The sequence below is a fragment of the Chelon labrosus genome (assembly GCF_963514085.1).
Source record: "Chelon labrosus genome assembly, chromosome: 12".
NCBI lineage: Eukaryota > Metazoa > Chordata > Actinopteri > Mugiliformes > Mugilidae > Chelon > Chelon labrosus.
The window spans coordinates 29889776-29915820 of NC_140345.1; the positions used below are offsets into that span (position 1 = coordinate 29889776).

At 48.7% G+C, this 26045-nt stretch overlaps 1 protein-coding gene across 2 annotated transcripts; it reads right to left on the reverse strand.

The window, feature by feature from the left end:
• Nucleotides 1-279: 279 nt before the first annotated feature.
• LOC311497085 (CREB-regulated transcription coactivator 2) lies at nucleotides 280-23023 on the reverse strand. Of its 2 annotated transcripts, XM_084557213.1 has the most exons (16): nucleotides 22804-23014; nucleotides 16067-16168; nucleotides 15597-15713; nucleotides 15048-15109; nucleotides 12758-12826; nucleotides 12232-12338; nucleotides 10026-10052; nucleotides 9297-9376; nucleotides 9060-9109; nucleotides 8626-8894; nucleotides 6094-6602; nucleotides 4824-5069; nucleotides 4548-4739; nucleotides 4230-4301; nucleotides 3901-4114; nucleotides 280-3534 (listed from the first exon to the last, which is right to left on the reverse strand). In XM_084557213.1, the coding sequence occupies exons 1-16, from the start codon at nucleotides 22975-22977 to the stop codon at nucleotides 3344-3346; spliced, it is 2481 nt and encodes an 826-aa protein (XP_084413339.1). In that variant the 5' UTR covers nucleotides 22978-23014; the 3' UTR covers nucleotides 280-3343. The 2 variants fall into 2 exon arrangements, with proteins under 2 accessions (XP_084413339.1, XP_084413338.1); XM_084557212.1 differs by lacking the exon at nucleotides 12758-12826 and having other exon boundaries at nucleotides 22804-23023.
• Between the last annotated feature and the right edge of the window lie 3022 nt (nucleotides 23024-26045).

A 26045-nucleotide genomic window follows, 5' to 3' on the forward strand; every position in this document is an offset into this window, starting at 1 on the left:
CTGAGCTTTACATTAACTTAATCAACTCTGAGGCAGATACAGATTTCACTATTTAAACTCAAAATCATTCATCTTTTATTATTCGTTTTAGTATTAATACAGAAATAATCTATAAATAATAATCTATGACTGCGTGGTGAGTTTCTCCTCTTTTATTTTGAAGTCCTGAGCCCAGTGTTTCCTGTGTTATTGTTGTGATGAGCCAGCTGTCACACACGGAGTCATCCTGCTCTTCATCTTCATCTTCCTCTCCGGAGCTAAAGCTGGACACGGACACACTTTGAGTTTTCACGGATTTATTTTTTTATTTTCTGTAAAATAATGTGAATACAGTCTCTTTAAAAATGTCTCCTGTTAGAATATTTACATCGGCTCCACGTTCCCTGTTATCACCAATAAAAATCTGATTCATTATGAGACAGAAAACTATGGACAACATTTAGAACAGGATTAATAATATCATACATTAACAATAAAAAATAAAAAGATGAAAAAATAATATGAAATATGGCCTTTAACTGATCCCTGCACACACACACACACACACGCACACACACACACAGACACACACACACACACACACACAGACACACACACACAGACAGACACACACACACACACAGACACGCTGGTCGACAGCTCCCCCTGCTGGCAGAGTCTGGAACTGCATGTTAACTGACGGCTTTATTGCATAAGAACACACACACACACACACAAACACACACACACACACACACACTCTCTCCGACTTTTGATCGAACACGTTTCAGGTTTTATTCGACCAACTCTGGCGGCGGCTGAAGAATCAAATCCAGATGTTTGCAGCTGTTAGTCTGAAGCCAGATGATCTGATATTTATTTAGTGGGATCTTATTATGCTTTGTTTGTTTTTATAACGCAAAGAAAAAAACTCAAGAATGAATTAAAAATATTAATTAAAGGATAAATCTGAGTTTAAAAGCTGATCTGACGGGTTTCCAAGATGGCCGCCACCAAAACACAACAACAACTAATCTCTGACGGACGACGAGTCGGCTTCCAGCGCCGACACAAACAAACACAGACGGACTCCTCTGATTGGTTGGTTGGCTGGACAAACGCAGCCTGATCAGCCTCCTGATTGGCTCCCACTGATCAGCTGGAAAGATCCGTTCCTGAAACTTTAACATTTTACATTCTTTGAAATAATCCAGAACTGAAGCAGAACTCCTCCCAGACGTCGCTGATCATTCTGATGTTTAATCACACGTTGACCTGGAGGGGCCAGCAGGGACCTGGAGGGGCCTGGAGGGGCCTGGAGGGGCCAGCAGGGACCTGGAGGGGCCAGCAGGGGCCAGCAGGGGCCATCAGGGACCTGGAGGGACCTGGAGGGGCCAGCAGGGGCCAGCAGGGACCTGGAGGGGCCAGCAGGGGCCTGGAGGGGCCAGCAGGGACCTGGAGGGACCTGGAGGGGCCAGCAGGGGCCAGCAGGGACCTGGAGGGACCTGGAGGGACCTGGAGGGACCTGGAGGGGCCAGCAGGGGCCTGGAGGGGCCAGCAGGGACCTGGAGGGACCTGGAGGGGCCAGCAGGGGCCAGCAGGGGCCAGCAGGGGCCCGGAGGGTCCAGCAGGGACCTGGAGGGGCCTGGAGGGGCCAGCAGGGGCCTGGAGGGGCCAGCAGGGACCTGGAAGGACCAGCAGACTCAGCCTCAGTCAGTCTCATCGTCACCTCCTTCCTCACTCTGGTTTTTATAAAATCTTTCCGTCACTTCCTGTTCCTCCTCCGTCTCTTTACTCGTTTCTTCTTCTCTCCATCAGTAGCTTTTCAGTTTCTCTTCTCTGGTCTTGAACTTTTTTATTTATTTATTTATTTACAAACAAAGGGGGCGGGGCTGAAGGCTGTCAATCACAGTGACCGAGCTTAAAGGGCAACGCCGCTATAAAAATATCTGGTTCTTGGTTTTTAAAGCTTTCAGATTCAATCACGCCGTCGTGAGTCATGAAATAAAGAGTCAGTGGTGGTTTTCAGTCGTTCAGGTCACGATAGAAATGAAAGAAAGAGCTGAAGACAAACGCGTCTGGACTCGTCGTGTCTTCAGCTCTAGACGTCTGGTGGAGAGTTGGAAAGACCTGAGGCCTCATGTACTACAACGTTCCTACGTTCTCGTTCAGGGAAAAGTTCAGATGAATCAAGAGGTAAATGTCCGTGAACTTGTCCGTTCCTTCACCAACGTCATGTCTGGCTACGCTGCTTCTACAGCTGTTGGTCCTCTGGAGACACTTAGAGGTGATGCTGGGAGCAGAGCCATGCCAGCCGTGTGGGACGGAGACAGCTGTCAAAGAGGACATGTCTGTCTCCGCTCCAGTGAGCAGCGTCTCCAGTTCTCTTTCTGTGAAGTTCTTCTTTCCGTCTTATTCATTCTTATGTTTCATGTTCTGATGGTGCAGAGAGGGGAATCTCAGGTGGAGGGTCAATTTAAATATAATTTGCATATTTAAAAGGGGGCGTGGCCAGGGAGGGGTCAGGTACAACATGTGCCTCAATTCCACGTTGACTGGGATGAACAAAGGGAACGTTCTTCTGGATCTGAGCGTGTCCACGTCTTAGAAGGACATCCATTCAGGTCTTTGTACATGAGGCCTCTGGTGTCTTTGTTTTTATTATGATAAACTTTAAACTAATGTTTCCGTCAAGTTAACGAATAATAAGTGAATGAAACAGAAACATTAACGTCAGTCTGACGCGAGGCCGACAGTAAAATGTAACAGACGTCAGTAACCAGAGCGTTGATGTTTGAGCATCTGCAGCCGCTCTGATCGAAACTCCTCCTGGACTCACCGTCCAGCTTTTACTGCCACAAACTGACGAGTTAACGACGAGTTAACGACGAGTTAACGAAGGTTTAACGACGAGTTAACGAAGGTTTAACGACGAGTTAACGACGAGTTAACGGCGAGTTAACGAAGGTTTAACGACGAGTTAACGAAGGGTTAACTGACGCAGACGAAGACGTGAAGCTGCATATATACGAAGAGAGGCCTGAGGAGTTTACATCATGGCTAGGTTCCTGTTAAAGTGGCCGACAGAAAAGCAGGTCAGGGGGCGGGGTCAGGTAGGGGTCTGAGGGGCGGGGTCAGGGTCCGGGGGCGGGGTCAGGGGCGGGGGCGGGGCGGGGTACGGACGCAGTTCAAGCTCTTTAAGCTGCTGGTTTGATTCTGGGACAAGCTGACGCCTACAGAGACTTGAAGCGGTGCAACGAGAGCGTTTTCAGTTAAGTGCATGTCCTCTCAAAGACGTCTCCACCCGCCAGGACGTCCTGAGACCGTCCTCTCCACTTCCTCCTGGAGGACAGGCGGGCGGGGTTCACTTGAGTCGGTCAGACCGGAAGGAGTCCTCCACGGCCGGGTCGGTGAGCATCAGGTCTCCGTCCAGCATGTCCAGGGATAGCGGGTCCATCCTGAGCTGGTCGTCCAGGGAGAAGGGGTCCATCTCGAAGCCGGGGACGTGGGACAGGGCGCTGGCGATCTCTTTGGACAGACCTGTGGGGGAGTCACCTGCAGGGGGGAGGCGGGGGGGGGGGGGGGGGGGGGTGAGGACATGAGACATCAGTCAAAGTCACATTGATCGTCTCACGTTTCATTTCTTTTAGTTGGAAACTAATTCACCACATTAAGCCCCGCCCACACGATCTGATTGGTCCGACAGATCTTTACTGAAGCAGAACCAGGTCCCAGCAGAGACACTCCAGACCAGTTCTAGTTCTTATGAACGTGTTGGATACACAACTACAAACCTCTAACACAGACGACAACAGAGACAACAAGACAAGTCCTGGTTCTGGTTCTGGTCCTGGTCCTGGTTCTGGTTCTGGTTCTGGCTCTGGTCCTGGTCCTGGTTCTGGACATTTTAATCAGACTGACCTGTGAGGATGATGTTGGGCACGTTGTGTCGCCCGTCTCCGCCGCTGTAGTTCTGGTTCTGGTTGTTGTTGAGGAGCTGCTGGTCCCCGGGCTCCTGCAGGTCCAGGGGCCCCTGGCTGTTGGAGGGGTACTGGTTCTTGTCGGAGCCGCTGCAGCTCAGAGCGCTGTGGTTCAGGGAGAGACCGTCGGTCTGGTTCTCTGCTGAGAACTGGAGCTGGAGGAGAAGACGAAACACAGCAGGTATCGATCAGAGACAGAGAGCTGGGGGGGCAGGACTAAAACCAAACCGGCTCTCTGCTACCACACATGGTTCTGGTCTGGTCAGTTACCTGCTGGGTGGATTTTCCTGTGAGCTGCAGACTCAGGTACGGATCATCCAGCAGAGAGTTGAACAAGGCATCCTGGAAAACATCAGAGCATCACTTTAGTCTAACGTGTGTGGTTGAGGTCTGAGTCATTTTATGAAGAAATGGAGTAAAAGAAGGAAACGTTCAAGCAGCTCTTAAATGTTGTGTATAAACATATTAACCTCATATTTTAACATCCTGTTTTATATATATATACTTATAATTCTGTCTTTTCGTCTCCTGTCTAACGGCGGGTGTAATGACCCCTGCAGCCTCCGGGTGGCGCCACCAGTTACTCACGCTGTAGAGGTCTGAGGCCAGGCTGTGGCTGATGGGCTGGTGCTGGTGGAGGCTTCTCTGCTGCTCCGCCTGCTGCTCCGCTTCCTGTTTGACGTGTCCCAGAGAGGACGTCTGGACGCACTGCTCCAGCGCTCCCTCGTTCTTTACGGGTGCGTTGGATGCGTTGACCTGCGGCGCCATCGGCTTGTGTTGCTGCAGAGAAACAAGACGGCGGTTAGAGGGGTCACTCTCGTCAGTGTGGACGTGGTCTCTGGTCTCTGGTCTCTGGTCGGGTACCGTTCCAAAGTGCTGCTGCTGCTGCTGCTGCTGCATGTGGTGCTGGTTGCGGAGGTTCTGCAGGTGGAGCTGCTGCTGGGCGTTGGACCTCGGCTGCTGGAGGCGGTGCAGCTGCTGGTGGTGACCCAGCATGGGGGGCTGCTGGCCGGGCTGGGGGCCGGGCAGACTGGACAGAGGCTGGTGGCTGAGCGGGTAGGGAGGGAGCCTCTGGTCCTGGGGCAGTTTGCTGGTGTCCAGAGGGACGCCCTGGGGGGGGGGACAGGGGGGACGGGGGGGGACGGGGGGGGCAGGTTTGTTATCTCATGAAGACAACTTCAGACGCTGAATCTAAACACCTCTCGTCTCTGACTGCATGTAGAGATACCTCTGGTTCTACGTTAGCTTAGCTTCTGTAGCTTAGCTCATTGCTGCTAACTAGCTCATTGCTGCTAACTAGCTCATTGCTGCTGACTAGCTCATTGCTGCTGATTAGCTCATTGCTGCTGATTAGCTCATTGCTGCTAACTAGCTCATTGCTGCTAACTAGCTCATTGCTGCTGATTAGCTCATTGCTGCTGACTAGCTCATTGCTGCTAACTAGCTCATTGCTGCTGACTAGCTCATTGCTGCTGATTAGCTCATTGCTGCTGACTAGCTCATTGCCGCTGACTAGCTCATTGCCGCTGACTAGCTCATTGCTGCTAACTAGCTCATTGCCGCTAACTAGCTCATTGCCGCTGATTAGCTCATTGCTGCTGATTAGCTCATTGCTGCTGACTAGCTCATTGCTGCTAACTAGCTCATTGCTGCTGACTAGCTCATTGCTGCTGACTAGCTCATTGCTGCTGACTAGCTCATTGCCGCTGACTAGCTCATTGCCGCTGACTAGCTCATTGCTGCTAACTAGCTCATTGCCGCTGACTAGCTCATTGCTGCTGACTAGCTCATTGCCGCTGACTAGCTCATTGCTGCTGACTAGCTCATTGCTGCTGACTAGCTCACTGCTGCTAACTAGCTCATTGCTGCTAACTAGCTCACTGCTGCTAACTAGCTCATTGCTGCTAACTAGCTCACTGCTGCTAACTAGCTTTGCCACGTTGGGTTTTACCTCACTGTATAATCCAGAATAAGACTGATTCTAAGAACGTCTTGTTTTTCAGACGTTGCTCTTCCAGATTAACGGATTTCTTCCTGTTTGGACCAAACGTTTCTTCTTCTCTGGTCTAATTTCTGACAGCGGTTCCAGACTTGAGCTGAGGTGAACATATAAACTACAAGGTGTGTGTTTTACCTGTGTGATGGAGGACAGCGTGGGGGAGATGGTGGGGGAGAACTGTTTGGAGTGATGCCTCCTCGACTCCCCCCCCATGGGCAGGATAAGCGGGGACAGCTGGGCTCGTCTCCGTGGCGACGTGCTGAGCGATGGCTGGCCCTGCCCACTGAGCAGCGGCGTATAGGAGGAGGAGGAGGAGGAAGAGGAGGAGCAGGAGTTGGAGACGCCCACGCCGCCGCCACCACCGCCGCCGCCGCCGCCGTATCCGGGGTTGCTGCTGGATGCCGACTGGAGGGAGGAGTTACTGAGGGACGAGTGCAGCGATTGGCTGCTGAGGGAGGACGGCAGGGACGGGGAGGAGCCGAGGGACGACTGCAGCGAGGGGTTGCTGAGCGACGAGTGCAGGGAGGAGGAGCTCAGGGAGTTGGTGAAGGAGTGGCTGCTCAGCGACGACTGGATGTTGGGGTTGCTTAGCGACGACTGCAGGGAGGGGTTACTGAGCGTGCTCTGTAGAGACGCCAGGAGACCTGAGGAGGGAGAAGAGAGAGAACCTGAAATACAAAGAAAAGTTGGACGGAACAGGAAGTGGACGCACAGTCACCGGCCACTTTATTAGGTACACTAGTGAATGTCATCGATCTCAGAGGTGTACCTAATGAACTGCACCACCAACCCCCACCCCCCCACAGTCATGGATCAACTTCAGCTTCACACGGTTCAGGGAATCGACTCCGTGGAGACGTCCGGCTCGTTTTCACCTGAGAGGAGTTCAGGTGAAAACAACAGCTTGGTCCCCAAACGCACCCTCCCACCTCCTCCTCACCCCCCTACCCCCCCCCCCCCCCCCACACACACACACAATCAACAGGCTCCAACGCTGCTGCTGAACCGACATGTTGAACAAATCAGTCTAGAGGAGATGCTAATGACGATTCCAATGGTGATGCTAACTGTGATGCTAACAGCTAGCTTGTCAGCGCTGTTGACCTCTAAAACTAAACCAGGTAGATTAAGGTTCTGATAGCAACCTGTAGCAGATGATGAATTAAATCAGACTCAGCTCTATAGATGCTGATGTTCGTATCAGTTTCCTGGTGGCCTGAACCAAGGTGCTGCATAAAAGAATAAAGACAAGACGCTGACGCTGATCCAGAGGTTGAGCTATCAGCTGCTTCCTGTCTGTGGTCGGTACAGTCACCTCGAAAACGATAAAACGCTGCTTCATTTTTTCCGACTCCTCTTCCACCTCCCTCTGCTCTCTGAGGTTAAATTTAGAGCGCGGTGTAAACGTATGTACATCCCCTGCGTTTCGTCCGTTCGCGCCCACATACTTCCTCCGCTAACCCTCACATTAGTCAGAGCTTCAGATCTTTGGTTCATATGCAGAGGCTGAACCATGGATCGGCCTAGAGGACAGTCTGGACCAGGTCTGGTCTGGACTCAGTGAAAACAGAAACAGGAAGTGGGTCAGTAAAGACCTTCACATGAAGAAACATTCCTACAGTTGACTGAACAATTACAACCATCTGTAATCTCTACAACCGTACGGTGCTGGGAGGTGATAGCACACATGTTCTACAAAGGTTCTAGCAACAATAGAACCAGGCCCACTCTCCATCTGGACATGTGGAGAACCAAAGAACCCAAAGTGTTCCACGTTGGGTTTTTACCTTTTGAAAGGGAATCTGGCTACAAAATCCTCCTGATTCCACTACAGGAGGCAACGTACACACAATTCAACCTTTGGACATTTTATTTCTCCTGGACATCATCACATTCTACCATTGTGATCATTATACAATCCAGAAGAAGATTCAGATTTCCTCCATGTTGTTCACACATGGAACTCCCCAGGGAAACCAGTCACCAAGGCATGCTACATATCAATGCTAAGCTAACTGTTACTACAAGATGACTGTATTGTGTTTATTATCTGTAGTACCACCATTAGACCACTAGATGGAGACAAAGAGCCACATATGAAAGTAAAGAACAGGGCTCAGATTCTATCAGTCAAGTCACCATGTGGTTGATAGCTGATGTAGAATCATGTGGATAGACTCTAAAGGACAGAAGATAATAAAACTAGATCAGTTACATTAGTTGATGAAATATTGAGACAGAAGAAGAAACTCTGACATGACGACTGAGAAATAAAAAGTTAGCTGAGTGTTTCTCTGTTAGCTGAGGCTAGCTGGATAGCTGAGGCTAGCTGGTTAGCTGAGGCTAGCTGGTTAGCTGAGGCTAGCTGGTTAGCTCCAGCTACGTGGTTGGCATCAATCGAAAGAGAAGCTTCTCTAGTTTCTAATGACACCCAGCATGACAGAGTGGAGCAGAGAGGATTGTGGGTAATGTTTGTTCCATTGTGACTGTCCCTCATATATATACAGGGCTCTGATGCTTTCAACTAAAATATTTAAATTAGTGACAAACAAACACTTTTAGAATAAAAACTACTTGTACTGTTGTTTTAGAGTCTGATCTTCTAGGGACACCCCCACGCATCGGTTCGTTGAGTGGACGGAGTTAAACAACAAGCCTGTAACGTACCTGGTGCTGCATGGTGGAAGCTGCCGTTGCCTCCCGATGCGTGGGCGGGGTTGATGCCCAGTTGGGTGAGGGTGGAGGCCAGGTTCCCTGTGCTGCTCCCCCCGCTCAGGGAGGAGGATCCTGGGTACCCGGGCTCATCCTGGTCCAGCGGCGTGGGCAGCGGGGAGGGGAAGTGGAGGCTGGACAGGTCGGGCAGCGAGCCGCCGGTGTTAAGGCCCGTCGGGACGCCGTGAGTCGGCATGGACGGCTGCTCCGGAGACGTAAAGATACTGAGAGGACAGAGCAGGTTGAGAATAATAATGTCCTGAGTTTCTGGCTGAAGGATGAAGACAACATTTGATGTTTTTTGTTCTAGTTAAAGTCGAGGAGCATTAAAGGTTAGCGGCTGAATCAAACAACAAAGTGCTGCTGACATGATGCAGTTTGTTTCTTACTTGATTCCAGGAACTTCACACGACTTTGGCCGAGACGACAGTAAAGGCAGCTGAGACAGGAACACATTAAAGGAATTCACTCAGTTAGTTCAACAGAGACGAGACACGTCTGCTCTAGATGTTAAAGGATGGATTCTAAGTTAAATGTTTGCAGCAGTGTCTGATTTAAAAAGACTAACAGATAATTAAACTATTAAAGAAATAGAAAATACAGCAATAATAACAATAATAGATTACTTTCTTGGTGTCCCAGGGTTTCAGCAGTTTCCCCTCGTCCAACACGTTCTCTTCGATGGGAGGAACAGGATAAGGAAACACTGAGGGAACAAGAGTAAATGTTCTTACTGTTCCTTTAGTCCTGGTTATGGGTTAGGAACATCTACATGTAGTCAATGGAACCATGATCTATGATATCTGACACATCAACAACAAAACTCAGTTCATAGAAATAAAAACACCGTCTGGTGAAAAACGACTTTCATCAGAGACCTGGTTCCTCTGAGGATGAAGCTTCCAGGGTTCAGGTCTAATCTGAGTCTTTGTCTCTAGAATCAATCAGATCTTAACATGTGAGAGTCTTTCCATCTTGTTCCAACATCTGGATCATGTCTCCAAGTCAACAAGCAGCTGTTGATGGTTCTGATCCAGCGGTAGGTAGAGATCCATTAGAGACAGCAGCTGTGACCACATGATGGCGCTGCTGATTTACAGACACACAACCCTGTCAGCTAACGTCCAGGCTAGCTGAGATGTCATGTTGTAGACTGATAATTAGCATCTGAGTGATGTTTTATTTTATTATTCTTTATATTCTACGTTCACATCCACAGACGTCCTCCAGGGTTTGGTAGCTTTGGCTCAGGAGGTACAGCGGGTTACAGAGGTTTGATTCCCGGTGCATCGACCACATGCCAACAACCAACATCATGTGTTCACACAGTGTGAAGGAGTTTGTTTGTGACTCACTTCTCCGACTCTCTCCGTCGCTCTGACCTGCAGACACAGAGAGAGAGAGGTTTCACTCTGAGGGAAATAAACCCAGAACATCCTGAAGATCTCGGTTAAACATCTGGAAACATCTGCAGCTGCTGTGGGTTCACACGTGTTCCTAATGTTTTGACATAGTGTTCAGTGGGCTCGGCTAAATAACAGAAACACTTTAATCCAGTTTAACAGAACCACAATGATCATCCAGGTAAATTAAAACCTTAACCTAGAGACCAGATCAGTGTTCACACCTGGACCTGTTTAACCTGGACTCTAGAGACCAGATCAGTGTTCACACCTGGACCTGTTTAACCTGGACTCTAGAGACCAGATCAGTGTTCACACCTGGACCTGTTTAACCTGGACTCCAGAGACCAGATCAGCGTTCACACCTGGACCTGTTCAACCTGGACTCTAGAGACCAGATCAGTGTTCACACCTGGACCTGTTTAACCTGGACTCCAGAGACCAGATCAGCGTTCACACCTGGACCTGTTTAAACTGGACTCTAGAGACCAGATCAGTGTTCACACCTGGACCTGTTTAAACTGGACTCTAGAGACCAGATCAGTGTTCACACCTGGACCTGTTTAACCTGGACTCTAGAGACCAGATCAGTGTTCACACCTGGACCTGTTTAACCTGGACTCCAGAGACCAGATCAGCGTTCACACCTGGACCTGTTTAAACTGGACTCTAGAGACCAGATCAGTGTTCACACCTGGACCTGTTTAACCTGGACTCTAGAGACCAGATCAGTGTTCACACCTGGACCTGTTTAACCTGGACTCTAGAGACCAGATCAGTGTTCACACCTGGACCTGTTTAACCTGGACTCTAGAGACCAGATCAGTGTTCACACCTGGACCTGTTTAACCTGGACTCCAGAGACCAGATCAGCGTTCACACCTGGACCTGTTTAAACTGGACTCTAGAGACCAGATCAGTGTTCACACCTGGACCTGTTTAACCTGGACTCTAGAGACCAGATCAGTGTTCACACCTGGACCTGTTTAACCTGGACTCTGGAGACCAGATCAGTGTTCACACCTGGACCTGTTCAACCTGGACTCTGGAGACCAGATCAGTGTTCACACCTGGACCTGTTTCACCTGGACTCTAGAGACCAGATCAGTGTTCACACCTGGACCTGTTCAACCTGGACACTAGAGACCAGATCAGTGTTCACACCTGGACCTGTTTAAACTGGACTCTAGAGACCAGATTAGTGTTCACACCTGGACCTGTTTAACCTGGACACTAGAGACCAGATCAGCGTTCACACCTGGACCTGTTTAACCTGTACACCGCAGACCAGATCAGCGTTCACACCTGGACCTGTTTAACCTGGACACTAGAGACCAGATCAGTGTTCACACCTGGACCTGTTTAACCTGGACACTAGAGACCAGATCAGCGTTCACACCTGGACCTGTTTAACCTGTACACTGCAGACCAGATCAGCGTTCACACCTGGACCTGTTTAACCTGGACTCTAGAGACCAGATCAGTGTTCACACCTGGACCTGTTTAAACTGGACTCTAGAGACCAGATTAGCGTTCACACCTGGACCTGTTTAACCTGGACTCTAGAGACCAGATCAGTGTTCACACCTGGACCTGTTTAACCTGGACTCTAGAGACCAGATCAGTGTTCACACCTGGACCTGTTTAACCTGGACTCTAGAGACCAGATCAGTGTTCACACCTGGACCTGTTTAACCTGGACACTAGAGACCAGATCAGAGTTCACACCTGGACCTGTTTAACCTGGACACTAGAGACCAGATCAGTGTAATACAGTAGAAATAAATCAGATCTTATCATGTGAGAGTCTTTCCATCTTGTTCCAACATCTGGATCATGTCTCCAAGTCAACAAGCAGCTGTTCATGGTTCTGATCCAACGGTAGGTAGAGGTCCATGTGGTGTATTTAAACCAGTTTTCAATCAATTATAGAGAAAAAGATGAAACCACCATGTGGAGGTTTCCCAGGTTCCCTGTGCTGCTACCCCCACAGGTGAGACCTCCACCCTCACTGAGCTGATCTAATAGAGGTAACCAGATCACCTCCACATGTGTTCACACCTGGTGATCAGACGTTAATATGACGTCTGGCCGACATGAGTTCAAACACCTCTTGTGTTTTATTGTCATCAGTCGTGAGCGTGTTTGTGTCTCTCACCGGTGCGTCTGCTGCCCTGGGGGGTGAGGGTGGGTCCTCCCGTGGTGAAGGGGTCTCCTGTGGGAGGGTTCATTACACTGGTGTGGAGGGCTGAGTCGGAGTTGGTCCTGGGGGGCGAGAGACAAGCAGACGCTTAATGGATGAAGGTCTGAGATAAAAACAGGACGAGCACTTTGGATCCAAACAGAAAGTCAGATTAAAACATTCAACGTCTGAGCTGATCCAGACCACAAGGATTTACTCACCAGCTCAGGAAGAACAATAAACAGAGAAGGAACTAAAGAGAAGCTAACAGCACTCAACAACGTCAGAAACAAAGATGACGTGAAAGGACAGACGAAGAAAGAAGGAAGAGTTTAAAAAATATCTTTTAGTCACGTCAGAAAACTACAGTCACATTTAAAACCACCATTTATTCTCTGGCTTCAACTCTCAGGGACCTGGAGGTAGAAGGAAGGAAAGGAGGAAGAGGAGGAGGAAGAGGAAGAGGAGGAAGACGAGGAAGAGGAGGAAGAGGAGGATTCACCTGTTGAGTGCGGTGGTGGGGAGACGAAACAACTGGCTTTTATCCCCGGGGAAATTTCCAGACCAATTCCTTTTTATGTGATCGACAAGAACAACAAGTTATTTTTTTCCTCCAGTGAGAGTTGGAGAGAAGCAGCAGAAACGTGAGCGAAGAAGAAGAAGAAGAAGAAGAAGAAGAAGAGCGCGGGAAGCAAACGCAAGCCAAGGAAGAAGAAAGATGGAGGCAGCGAGCGGAGGACAGATGGAGGCTGGAGAGTTCCAGCGTCGGTGGAAAGACGATCAGTATCTGCTCATCTGAACTTCATCTGAGACACGACACATGAAAATATACTCACCTGAATATATGTTTAAACTCTACCTACTGTTGGATCAGAACCATGAACAGCCAGGTGTGAACACTGATCTGGTCTCTAGAGTCCAGGTTAAACAGGTCCAGGTGTGAACACTGATCTGGTCTGTAGAGTCCAGGTTAAACAGGTCCAGGTGTGAACACTGATCTGGTCTCTAGTGTCCAGGTTAAACAGGTCCAGGTGTGAACACTGATCTGGTCTCTAGTGTCCAGGTTAAACAGGTCCAGGTGTGAACTCTGATCTGGTCTCTAGAGTCCAGGTTAAACAGGTCCAGGTGTGAACACTGATCTGGTCTCTAGTGTCCAGGTTAAACAGGTCCAGGTGTGAACACTGATCTGGTCTCTAGTGTCCAGGTTAAACAGGTCCAGGTGTGAACACTGATCTGGTCTCTAGTGTCCAGGTTAAACAGGTCCAGGTGTGAACGCTGATCTGGTCTCTGGAGTCCAGGTTAAACAGGTCCAGGTGTGAACGCTGATCTGGTCTCTAGAGTCCAGGTTAAACAGGTCCAGGTGTGAACGCTGATCTGGTCTCTAGAGTCCAGGTTAAACAGGTCCAGGTGTGAACACAGATCTGGTCTGTAGTGTCCAGGTTAAACAGGTCCAGGTGTGAACACTGATCTGGTCTCTCGTGTCCAGGTTAAACAGGTCCAGGTGTGAACACTGATCTGGTCTCTGGAGTCCAGGTTAAACAGGTCCAGGTGTGAACACTGATCTGGTCTCTAGAGTCCAGGTTAAACAGGTCCAGGTGTGAACGCTGATCTGGTCTCTAGAGTCCAGGTTAAACAGGTCCAGGTGTGAACACTGATCTGGTCTCTAGTGTCCAGGTTAAACAGGTCCAGGTGTGAACACTGATCTGGTGTCAGTCCACATGTGGAGGTGGTCTGGGACACATGTGACCTCCTTCCTTTGGTAGTGTGAACACACAATGAGTCCTGGGTCACATTAAAGACCACCTACTCAACAGGGCTGATCTGAGGAAGAGGAGTTTAACTCCTTCATTCAACCACTAGTAGAAATGATCACATGAATCAGTGATGTCTGTTCATTAGTAATGAGAGCCTTTTAAAAGAGTCTGGTCTTGGAGCTGAGAACCAAACTAAACTAGAAACTAATCTGAACTAGAATCATCAGGAGACACTTTCCATCTTGTTCCAACATCTGGATCATGTCTCCAAGTCAACCAGCAGCTGTTGATGGTTCTGATCCAGTGGTAGGTAGAGATCCATTAGAGACAGCAGCTGCTACAATATTCTACTGACCACATGATGGCGCTGCTGATTTACAGACACACACACTGAGACCAGATCTGGAGACGGGGTTGAAACCTGGTCTGAACATGTGACGAGCTGAACCATAACAGATTGTTAGTTGAGTTGTGGACGGAGGCCGGTCTGTCTCTGAAGGACAGATGTTGTTTTGTCTTGTTAGTAAGAATTCAAGTGAAAATGAAAACGAGTGAAACGCTGCAGAGAAAAAAAATGAAAAAAAGACAAAAAGACAAAAATCCCAGAAGAAGACGTTTAGAGAAAAAAGTGAGATGTTTGGAGAAACAGCAGGAACCAGTTAGAGTTGGTATGAAGCCTCCGTGTCACCTCCAGACTGAACTGACCCAGTGCCTTGCTCAAGGACACGCCAGCAGCAGCAACCTCGCTCTCATACTCGCTAAGACCGTCGCTAAGATCCAGGATGTGTTTCATTTAAATTAAAAACTAACTTACTCTCAGAGTTCTGAGAACGGCTGGAAAAGATTTACGACCAAGAACGAGACAAAGCACGAAGCTGATTGATGAAACATAAAACAGAAGCAGGACTCTGAGATTAAATCAGCCGCAGTGATAAACAGATCAGGAGGCGTCTGAGGAGACACGAAGGCTTCAGGTCAGAGCAGACAGACATGTCTCCATGGAGACGGACAGGATGGAGGAGAGGATGGAGGTGGCACCTTCTCCAGCTGGGGTCGGGCGGCGGCGACAGGTAAGCCGAGTTATACAGAGAGTTGTCCACCTGAGGATCAGCTGGTTAAAGAAACTAGTTCCTGATGTTAAACATTAAGTCTGAGGATCAACCTTCGTCCACTGGAGGCTCCACTGAGTCCGTCTCCACAGACCTCCGTGTTTAATCATCATGTTTATAGTCTGATTCTAAAACTGAGATTAAATGTTCAGGGAGAACTTTTCTGTTTAAATGATATCATCAAGTACATGAGAGAGGACAGAGAGGACAGAGAGGACAGTGTGGACAGGGTCTAAGCTCAGGACATCTACATAGAGGAGGTTCTATCCTCAGGAGGAACCGACTACTGATGCTCACTGACGTAGAGCAGCATCGTCTGTCCTCCACCCTACTGCTGCCATCCAACCAGAACAATCAACCATCTAATGTCGTCGCTGGCCCTTTAAATAAAAGAATATCTCTGGGTGTTCAGCAGCCAATGAGCTCGCAGCTCACAGCCACAGACAGGAAGTGACACGTGGACGTGACTGAAGGATACTTGGCGGTTGCGGTAGGGGCGCATCGGTGAGATGAAGCGGCGGTCTCTCTGGACTCGCTCCACCAGGCCGTGATGGCGGGTCGACCGGTTGGACTCCAGGGTGGAGGGGAAGGAGCCCTGAGGAGGAGAACCACAGCGTTACTGCCTGACACGGGACAGAGACAGACGTACATACAGGAACCATCAAACTCATTCTTTACATTAATCTGGAAAACAAACAAGAAGCTGTCTATAATTATTATATAAGTATTATACATCATATATTATATGTTATAATTATGAGAGAACCCGATCAGGAACCCAGCCACGTGTTCAGGTCTGGTTCTGGTTTAGCTCGGTCTGATCGGCCCTGATACCAAAACGTCTCTAAATACTTCAGCCAGAAACAGCTGTTCATGACAACCAATCAGAGTAGCAGCCTGAACAACTAAAAACCAACGAATCAGGAAGTGACATCATCTGTGGGTCACCTGGAAGTCCTGAGGGTTCCTGCCGATCTGGTTGACGTTGGGTAACGACCCGCCGTAGTACGGCCCCTGAGTCCGGGCGAGGCGGAGCTTCTGAGCCTGGAGCTGCCGAGACAAGAGACCAATCAGTCAGTCAACCAGTCAATCAATCAATCAGTCAGTCAACCAGTCAGTCAATCAACCAGTCAGTCAACCAGTCAATCAGTCAACCAGTCAACCAACCAGTCAACCAGTCAACCAACCAGTCAACCAGTCAACCAACCAGTCAGTCAACCAACCAGTCAATCAGTCAATCAACCAGTCAATCAACCAGTCAATCAATCAACCAGTCAATCAGTCAATCAACCAGTCAATCAACCAGTCAATCAACCAGTCAATCAATCAGTCAATCAACCAGTCAATCAATCAACCAGTCAATCAGTCAATCAACCAGTCAATCAACCAGTCAATCAATCAACCAGTCAATCAATCAACCAGTCAATCAACCAGTCAATCAATCAACCAGTCAATCAGTCAATCAACCAGTCAATCAACCAGTCAATCAATCAGTCAATCAACCAGTCAATCAATCAACCAGTCAATCAATCAACCAGTCAATCAACCAGTCAGTCAATCAACCAGTCAGTCAATCAACCAGTCAATCAGTCAATCAACCAGTCAATCAGTCAATCAGTCAACCAGTCAACCAACCAGTCAGTCAATCAACCAGTCAATCAACCAGTCAATCAACCAGTCAGTCAATCAACCAGTCAATCAGTCAATCAACCAGTCAATCAGTCAATCAGTCAACCAGTCAACCAACCAGTCAGTCAATCAATCAGTCAATCAACCAGTCAATCAATCAACCAGTCAATCAACCAGTCAGTCAATCAACCAGTCAATCAATCAACCAGTCAATCAATCAGTCAATCAACCAGTCAATCAATCAGTCAATCAACCAGTCAACCAATCAACCAGTCAATCAATCAACCAGTCAGTCAATCAACCAATCAACCAATCAACCAGTCAATCAATCAATCAATCAACCAGTCAACCAGTCAACCAGTCAATCAATCAACCAGTCAATCAACCAGTCAGTCAATCAATCAACCAGTCAGTCAATCAACCAGTCAATCAACCAGTCAGTCAATCAACCAATCAACCAGTCAATCAATCAATCAATCAACCAGTCAACCAGTCAACCAGTCAATCAATCAACCAGTCAATCAACCAGTCAGTCAATCAACCAGTCAGTCAATCAACCAGTCAATCAGTCAATCAACCAGTCAATCAGTCAACCAGTCAACCAACCAGTCAGTCAATCAACCAGTCAACCAGTCAATCAACCAATCAACCAGTCAACCAGTCAGTCAATCAACCAGTCAATCAGTCAACCAGTCAATCAACCAGTCAGTCAATCAACCAGTCAATCAGTCAACCAGTCAATCAACCAGTCAGTCAATCAACCAGTCAATCAGTCAATCAACCAATCAGTCAACCAGTCAATCAATCAACCAACCAGTCAATCAGTCAACCAACCAGTCAGTCAATCAACCAGTCAGTCAACCAGTCATAGAACCCAGATTCTGTTCCTACGCGTAGCCTGCTAGCTCTACCTCCCAGCTCCCAGCATGCACCTGTCAGACAGCTGAGACCAAGGTGTCTCACTCGTCGTTCAGATTTCATGTCAGACTGGGAATCATCTGCAGACCAAGATGGAGTCTGGTTAAAAGGTTAAAGGTTAAATCAACGAGGAGACAATGTGTCACCGTTTAACGAAAGACCGGTTTTATGATTAAACCCTAACGTCTCTTAGAAATGATCTAAACAGACGAAGAAGAAACTGTGACGTAAAAGGAGCCGACGTCTGGATTCATGAGTCTGATCTGCAGCATTTACTGACGTTTAATGATTTAAGACGTTCATTTAAAAGAGACACTCACCGTCCTATTACTTTAATAATGTCTCTTGTGTCTGGACCAAAACACTGCACTTGAACGCACCAGAACAACTACAGCCAACCACCTGCTGGTTCAAACGTCCTGGACTATCTCACCTGTCCACCTATAAGACCAGGTGTGAACACTGATCTGGTCTCTAGTGTCCAGGTTAAACAGGTCCAGGTGTGAACACTGATCTGGTCTCTAGAGTCCAGGTTAAACAGGTCCAGGTGTGAACGCTGATCTGGTCTCCAGAGTCCAGGTTAAACAGGTCCAGGTGTGAACGCTGATCTGGTCTCCAGAGTCCAGGTTAAACAGGTCCAGGTGTGAACGCTGATCTGGTCTCTAGAGTCCAGGTTAAACAGGTCCAGGTGTGAACACTGATCTGGTCTCTAGAGTCCAGGTTAAACAGGTCCAGGTGTGAACGCTGATCTGGTCTCTAGAGTCCAGGTGTGAACGCTGATCTGGTCTCTAGAGTCCAGGTTAAACAGGTCCAGGTGTGAACGCTGATCTGGTCTCTAGAGTCCAGGTTAAACAGGTCCAGGTGTGAACACTGATCTGGTCTCTAGTGTCCAGGTTAAACAGGTCCAGGTGTGAACACTGATCTGGTCTCTAGAGTCCAGGTCAAACAGGTCCAGGTGTGAACACTGATCTGGTCTCTAGAGTCCAGGTTAAACAGGTCCAGGTGTGAACACTGATCTGGTCTCTAGAGTCCAGGTTAAACAGGTCCAGGTGTGAACACTGATCTGGTCTCTAGAGTCCAGGTTAAACAGGTCCAGGTGTGAACACTGATCTGGTGTCTAGAGTCCAGGTTAAACAGGTCCAGGTGTGAACACTGATCTGGTGTCTAGTGTCCAGGTTAAACAGGTCCAGGTGTGAACACTGATCTGGTGTCTAGAGTCCAGGTTAAACAGGTCCAGGTGTGAACACTGATCTGGTCTCTAGAGTCCAGGTTAAACAGGTCCAGGTGTGAACACTGATCTGGTCTGTAGAGTCCAGGTTAAACAGGTCCAGGTGTGAACACTGATCTGGTCTGTAGAGTCCAGGTTAAACAGGTCCAGGTGTGAACACTGATCTGGTCTCTAGAGTCCAGGCTAAACAGGTCCAGGTGTGAACACTGATCTGGTCTGTAGAGTCCAGGTTAAACAGGTCCAGGTGTGAACGCTGATCTGGTCTCCAGAGTCCAGGTTAAACAGGTCCAGGTGTGAACGCTGATCTGGTCTCCAGAGTCCAGGTTAAACAGGTCCAGGTGTGAACGCTGATCTGGTCTCCAGAGTCCAGGTTAAACAGGTCCAGGTGTGAACACTGATCTGGTCTCCAGAGTCCAGGTTAAACAGGTCCAGGTGTGAACGCTGATCTGGTCTCCAGAGTCCAGGTTAAACAGGTCCAGGTGTGAACGCTGATCTGGTCTCCAGAGTCCAGGTTAAACAGGTCCAGGTGTGAACGCTGATCTGGTCTCCAGAGTCCAGGTTAAACAGGTCCAGGTGTGAACGCTGATCTGGTCTCCAGAGTCCAGGTTAAACAGGTCCAGGTGTGAACGCTGATCTGGTCTCTAGAGTCCAGGTTAAACAGGTCCAGGTGTGAACGCTGATCTGGTCTCTAGAGTCCAGGTGTGAACGCTGATCTGGTCTCTAGAGTCCAGGTTAAACAGGTCCAGGTGTGAACGCTGATCTGGTCTCTAGAGTCCAGGTTAAACAGGTCCAGGTGTGAACACTGATCTGGTCTCTAGAGTCCAGGTTAAACAGGTCCAGGTGTGAACACTGATCTGGTCTCTAGTGTCCAGGTTAAACAGGTCCAGGTGTTAACACTGATCTGGTCTCTAGAGTCCAGGTTAAACAGGTCCAGGTGTGAACACTGATCTGGTGTCTAGAGTCCAGGTTAAACAGGTCCAGGTGTGAACACTGATCTGGTCTCTAGTGTCCAGGTTAAACAGGTCCAGGTGTGAACACTGATCTGGTGTCTAGAGTCCAGGTTAAACAGGTCCAGGTGTGAACACTGATCTGGTCTCTGGAGTCCAGGTTAAACAGGTCCAGGTGTGAACACTGATCTGGTCTGTAGAGTCCAGGTTAAACAGGTCCAGGTGTGAACACTGATCTGGTCTGTAGAGTCCAGGTTAAACAGGTCCAGGTGTGAACACTGATCTGGTCTCTAGAGTCCAGGTTAAACAGGTCCAGGTGTGAACACTGATCTGGTCTGTAGAGTCCAGGTTAAACAGGTCCAGGTGTGAACACTGATCTGGTCTCTAGAGTCCAGGTTAAACAGGTCCAGGTGCGAACACTGATCTGGTCTCTAGAGTCCAGGTTAAACAGGTCCAGGTGTGAACACTGATCTGGTCTCTAGAGTCCAGGTTAAACAGGTCCAGGTGTGAACGCTGATCTGGTGTCAGTCCACATGTGGAGGTGGTCTGGGACACATGAGACCTCCTTCCTTTGGTAGTGTGAACACACAATGAGTCCTGGGTCACATTAAAGACCACCTACTCAACAGGGCTGATCTGAGGAGGAGGAGTTCAGTTCCACCTCTATATTTCCTTGAGGAGATGATCCATATTGCAGAACAGTCTCTAGCCTCACAGCTAACAGCAGGAAGCTAGGAAGGGAGCTAGCATCCAGCAGCAAATATTTACATCAGAAAAAGGTCTCTGACATCCCTGGTTCAGTAACGCAGCCTCAGGTCTGAGTCCAGAGCTTCAGCGTCGTCTGAAACTAAAACTGAAATGTGTCGAGGTTCATCTGAACGCTTCATGACTAAACCAGTGACGGATCGTTTCCTCAGCACAAAGATCACAACACTGATCAACATCTGATAAGTTCAGCCTCGTTTCCTCTTCACAACCCACAGGAACTCATGGTGAGATCAAAACGTACCAGGCTTCAGATTTACAGAGCCGCCATTAAAAGCACCGCGCTGAGACAGTCTTAAAGCACCACATTATAGATTACAGTGCAGAGAATAAAACCCTCTGCAGGCTACGGGACAGTCCTTCAACCAATCAGAGCAGCGTATTATGAGACGACTCCACAGAAGATTTAACTGAACTGTTTGTTCTTTAAAGTTATTTCCTGTTGATATCTTTTAAAACAGAACCCAATCTAGACATCTCACTTCTCCAACAGAGGCCATTTTGTTGTAAGCCATCACCATATTAAGCCCCGCCCACACAATCTGATTGGCCCGGCAGATCTTTGCTGGAGCAGAATCAGTTCCCAACGGAGAGACTCCACCAGAACATCTGGGGATGAGATCAGGACGAAGGACCAGATTTGGTCCACGAGCCGCCCTTTTCCCACCGCTGTGGTAACACAAGGAGGCAACGCTAATAAGAGACTCATCACGACTTGGAGAGATGATCCGTGTAAAGTCTCTCACGTGTTAATCTAAACAGTGATCAACCTGTTAAATAAAGTTTAAATAAATAAATAAACTTTATTTAAACGTGAACTGATTGTTTTGTTGATATGAAGACGTGTTTAGGTCTGAGACGCTGGAACGAGTTCTTCATCACATTCAAATAAAAGCTTCCTAACAACGAAACAACGACCACAGCAGCACAACCGCTAGACGCTAGCATCAAGGCCCTCAGAGCAACCAGAGGAAGCAACACAGCAACGGCAACCTGAGAGTTTAGTCTGGATGGTGGTTTGTGGTCGGAGCCTGGGAGACGTCGAAAGATGCTAATGACGATGCTAATGATAAGGCTAATGGAGATGCTAACAGCTAGCATGCCTCTAAAACTAAACAGGTAGATTTCCAGTAATGCTCCAAGCGTTAGCAACCTTTAGCAGATCAATAATATTATTATATGATGAGAAAATCTTTATTCTTTAAATGTAATATTACTAAGATGAAGTTTGATAATAAGTTTGGTAAATTGATCAACTGCTCAGAAAATAATCTGTGGCAGCCTTAAAGTCACTAAACAACATGACACATCTGTCTGATTACAGATGTTACAGCCACTGATCAACAACCTGCTCAAACTACTTCCTGTTTAAATGTTTTCAATTAATTAATTAATTCTGATCACTGATAAAATAACAAACATTGATCTTTAACTCTCAGTTTTCCCACGTTTCCTCCGTGACAGACGGATGACAGTGAACACACCACCACAGCTGCTTCACCTTTCACCTGCACACATGATGCGTTCACTGACACAGATAAATGGATGAAAACGAAGAGACCTTCCTCCATCATCACGTCCTGACATGTTTCAAACACCGTTACGCCACATTTCACCACCGAGCTGCCTGAGCTGCCGGAGAGGCTCCACAGGAGACACATCTCCACCATTATTCACTGAAACACATCTGAGCTGCAGCTTTACTGGAAATCTGCTCTGACTGTTTAAACAGGCGGCCGCCGGGAGCCTCGGCTGAAGACGAATTTACCAGAACATCATTAATAAAATAAAACATTACTTTATGTTCCTCTAGTTTAATGTATGCGAGGTGTTCGGCAGGGCCTCCTTAAGTAATCGGGTTTTTGAAAGGAGTCCGGCGGGACGCTCTCCGCGGCTAGCACGGTGACAGCGACGTTCACGTAACATAGTAAACAAGCCAAGTTAGCCTCGCAGCTAACGCAGCTAGCTACGCTAACGACGTATCGGAAATGGACAACAACACGTCCCTCCGGCACCACACGTCCAACAAACTCCGCTCACGGTGTCCCGTTAAACTGGTACTGGTCGGAACGGCCCCGGAACTGAGCAGGACTCCCGGTACGGCCGACAGATACCGTTATCTCGGAGCCTGACAAGCCCAGGCGAGGCCTCTCTTCCTCCGGGCAGCTCTCCTCCTCCTGCCTCCGTCTCAGACTCACCCTGGTCGAAGTGATGTCCATCATAACCTCCTGGAAGGCGGCCGTCTCCTCGGCCTGCCGCTGCGTGTGCAGCGCTATCTTCTCGCTAAACTTTCGGGGGTTTGAGGCCCCGGACCCGGTGCCCGAAGCGGGTCCGGGTCCGGGTCCACAGCCGCCTGAACCCGTCGCAGACATCTTCACCGAGCGGACGGGACGACTTGACGTAGTGGAACGATTTCCATCTGAGAGGGGCGGGAGACGAAGAGCTCCCACTCCGCACGAAATCCCCTGGACCACGTTTAAGTTTCTGAATTTCACTTCGAGCCAGAAAGTCAGACTGAGCTGACACGGAAACAATCTGATCGTTCAATGATGTGAACATTCCCCGTTTTACTGATTTCCTAATAATGTTATTACAAATATTCTCATTATTTAATAGTTTTTAATGTTAAAGCACGTTTTAGTCACAAAACATCAGCCTTGTGTAATTTAATGGGATAAAACAACCTGAATCACTGACTCTGAACATTTAGTCTTTGTATTTATTTATTTATTGATGTTTGGTGCAATACAAGTAAGTCTTAGGATGGATAGATAGATAGATAGATAGAGAGATAGATAGATAGATAGATAGATAGATAGATAGATAGATAGATAGATAGACAGATAGATAGATAGATAGATAGATAGATAGATGGATAGATAAGTGGACAGCGCAGGTGTAGGTGTGGGTTGGTTTCTATGGAAACAGCTGTAGGTCAAACCGGAACACGGTCTCCCCGCTGTTCCGTCATTCAGCAGGTGGAGTGAGTCATCCTGTCAAACATGGAGCAGCTATGGTCGTTGGGGAGACTCGCAGGGCGACCCCTGGTGGCAGAGTTTAGCTACTGCACCAGAAACAACCAGAGAGATGGAGGAGGAGGTTTACAGCTGGTCAGAGTCTTCATCATCATCATCATCATCATCATCACAGTGACGAGCACCAGGATGAAGAGGAGGAAGAAGAGGAAGAGGGAAGTCATCACCGGAACTGAATCCATGACCTGTGACGTTCTTCAGTTTTTAAACTTCTTTAAATTTAAATATTTTCATTGTTCAAAGAATAAAAAGTATCTGAATTTAAATCATATTTTTATTTCATATTTGTGATGAATTAAACTTCTCTGTTCTGTTAAACACTCCACAGATCAACCTTCAGCTCAGTAAAAACTTTATTTTGAAGGAGCAAACAGGAAGTCATCAATCAGTTGTACAAAACATTTTCAGAAGTTTAATTTAAAAAAAATCAATTTTCATTAGAAAAATACATTTTACATTAGAGCCAGTGAGGAAAACGTCTCAGAACAACATCTAGAAACTAAGAGAAAATGAATGGACCCTGGTACTGATGAGTTTATTTACACCAGAGAAGAAGAACATGAGTCTGACTGATTAGAGTCAGGAGGAGGAGGAGGAGGAGGAAGGAGGAGGAGGAAGAAGAGGAGGAAGAAGAGGAGTAGGAGGAGTAGAGGAGGAGGAAGAAGAGGAGGAAGAAGAGGAGGAGGAGGAGGAGTAGGAGTAGGAGGAAGAAGAGGAGTAGGAGGAGTAGAGGAGGAGGAGGAGGAGGAGGAAGGAGGAGGAGTAGGAAGAAGAGGAGTAGGAGGAGTAGAGGAGGAGGAGGAGGAGGAGGAAGGAGGAGGAGTAGGAGGAGGAGGAGGAGGAAGAAGAGGAGTAGGAGGAGTAGAGGAGGAGGAGGAGGAGGAGGAGGAAGAAGAGGAGTAGGAGGAGTAGAGGAGGAGGAGGAGGAGGAGGAAGGAGGAGGAGGAAGAAGAGGAAGGAAAAGAGGAGGAGGAGGAGGAGGAGGAGTAGGAGGAAGAAGAGGAGTAGGAGGAGTAGAGGAGGAGGAGGAGGAAGGAGGAGGAGGAGGAAGAAGAGGAGTAGGAGGAGTAGAGGAGGAGGAGGAGGAGGAGGAAGGAGGAGGAGTAGGAGGAGGAGGAGGAGGAAGAAGAGGAGTAGGAGGAGTAGAGGAGGAGGAGGAGGAGGAGGAGGAAGAAGAGGAGTAGGAGGAGTAGAGGAGGAGGAGGAGGAGGAGGAAGGAGGAGGAGGAAGAAGAGGAAGGAAAAGAGGAGGAGGAGGAAGAGGAAGAAGAGGAGTAGGAGGAGTAGAGGAGGAGGAGGAGGAAGGAGGAGGAGGAAGAAGAGGAAGGAAAAGAGGAGGAGGAGGAAGAGGAAGAAGAGGAGTAGGAGGAGTAGAGGAGGAGGAGGAGGAAGGAGGAGGAGGAGGAAGAAGAGGAGTAGGAGGAGTAGAGGAGGAGGAGGAGGAGGAGGAAGGAGGAGGAGTAGGAGGAGGAGGAGGAGGAAGAAGAGGAGTAGGAGGAGTAGAGAGGAGGAGGAGGAGGAGGAGGAAGGAGGAGGAGGAGGAAGAAGAGGAGTAGGAGGAGTAGAGGAGGAGGAGGAGGAGGAGGAAGGAGGAGGAGTAGGAGGAGGAGGAGGAGGAAGAAGAGGAGTAGGAGGAGTAGAGGAGGAGGAGGAGGAGGAGGAGGAAGAAGAGGAGGAGGAGGAAGAGGAGGAGGAGGAGGAGGAGGAAGGAGGAGGAGGAAGAAGAGGAAGTGGAGGAGGAGGAGGAGAAGATGAGGAGGAGGAAGAAGGAGAAGATGAGGAGGAGGAGGAGGAGGAAGAGGAAGGAGGAGGAAGGAGGAAGAGGAGGAGGAGGAAGAGGAGGAGGAGGAGGAGGAGGAGGAGGAAGAGGAGTAGGAGGAGTAGAGGAGGAGGAAGAAGAGGAGGAAGAAGAGGAGGAGGAGGAGGAGTAGGAGTAGGAGGAGAAGAGGAGTAGGAGGAGTAGAGGAGGAGGAGGAGGAGAGGAAGGAGGAGGAGTAGGAAGAAGAGGAGTAGGAGGAGTAGAGGAGGAGGAGGAGGAGGAGGAAGGAGGAGGTGGAGGAGGAGGAGGAGGAAGAGAGGAGTAGGAGGGTAGAGGAGGAGGAGGAGGAGGAGGAGGAAGAAGAGGAGTAGGAGGAGTAGAGGAGGAGGAGGAGGAGGAGGAAGGAGGAGGAGGAAGAAGAGGAAGGAAAAGAGGAGGAGGAGGGAGGAGGAGGAGTAGGGAGGTGAGAGGAGTGGAGGAGTAGAGGAGGAGGAGGAGGAAGGAGGAGGAGGAGGAAGAAGAGGAGTAGGAGGAGTAGAGGAGGAGGAGGAGGAGGAGGAAGGAGGAGGAGTAGGAGGAGGAGGAGGAGGAAGAAGAGAGTAGGAGGAGTAGAGGAGGAGGAGGAGGAGGTGAGGAAGAAGAGGTGT

Bases quoted from the DNA above. Each gene is read 5' to 3' on its own strand.
- LOC311497085 (XM_084557213.1), bottom strand. From the start codon at position 22,977: ATGTCTGCGACGGGTTCAGGCGGCTGTGGACCCGGACCCGGACCCGCT. The intron at 15,714-16,066 runs GTGACCCACAGA...TCTCCTCCTCAG, and splicing joins GGAACCCTCAGGACTTCCAG to GGCTCCTTCCCCTCCACCCT. The intron at 9,377-10,025 runs GTGAGTCACAAA...TTGTTCCCTCAG, and splicing joins CGACGGAGAGAGTCGGAGAA to TGTTTCCTTATCCTGTTCCT.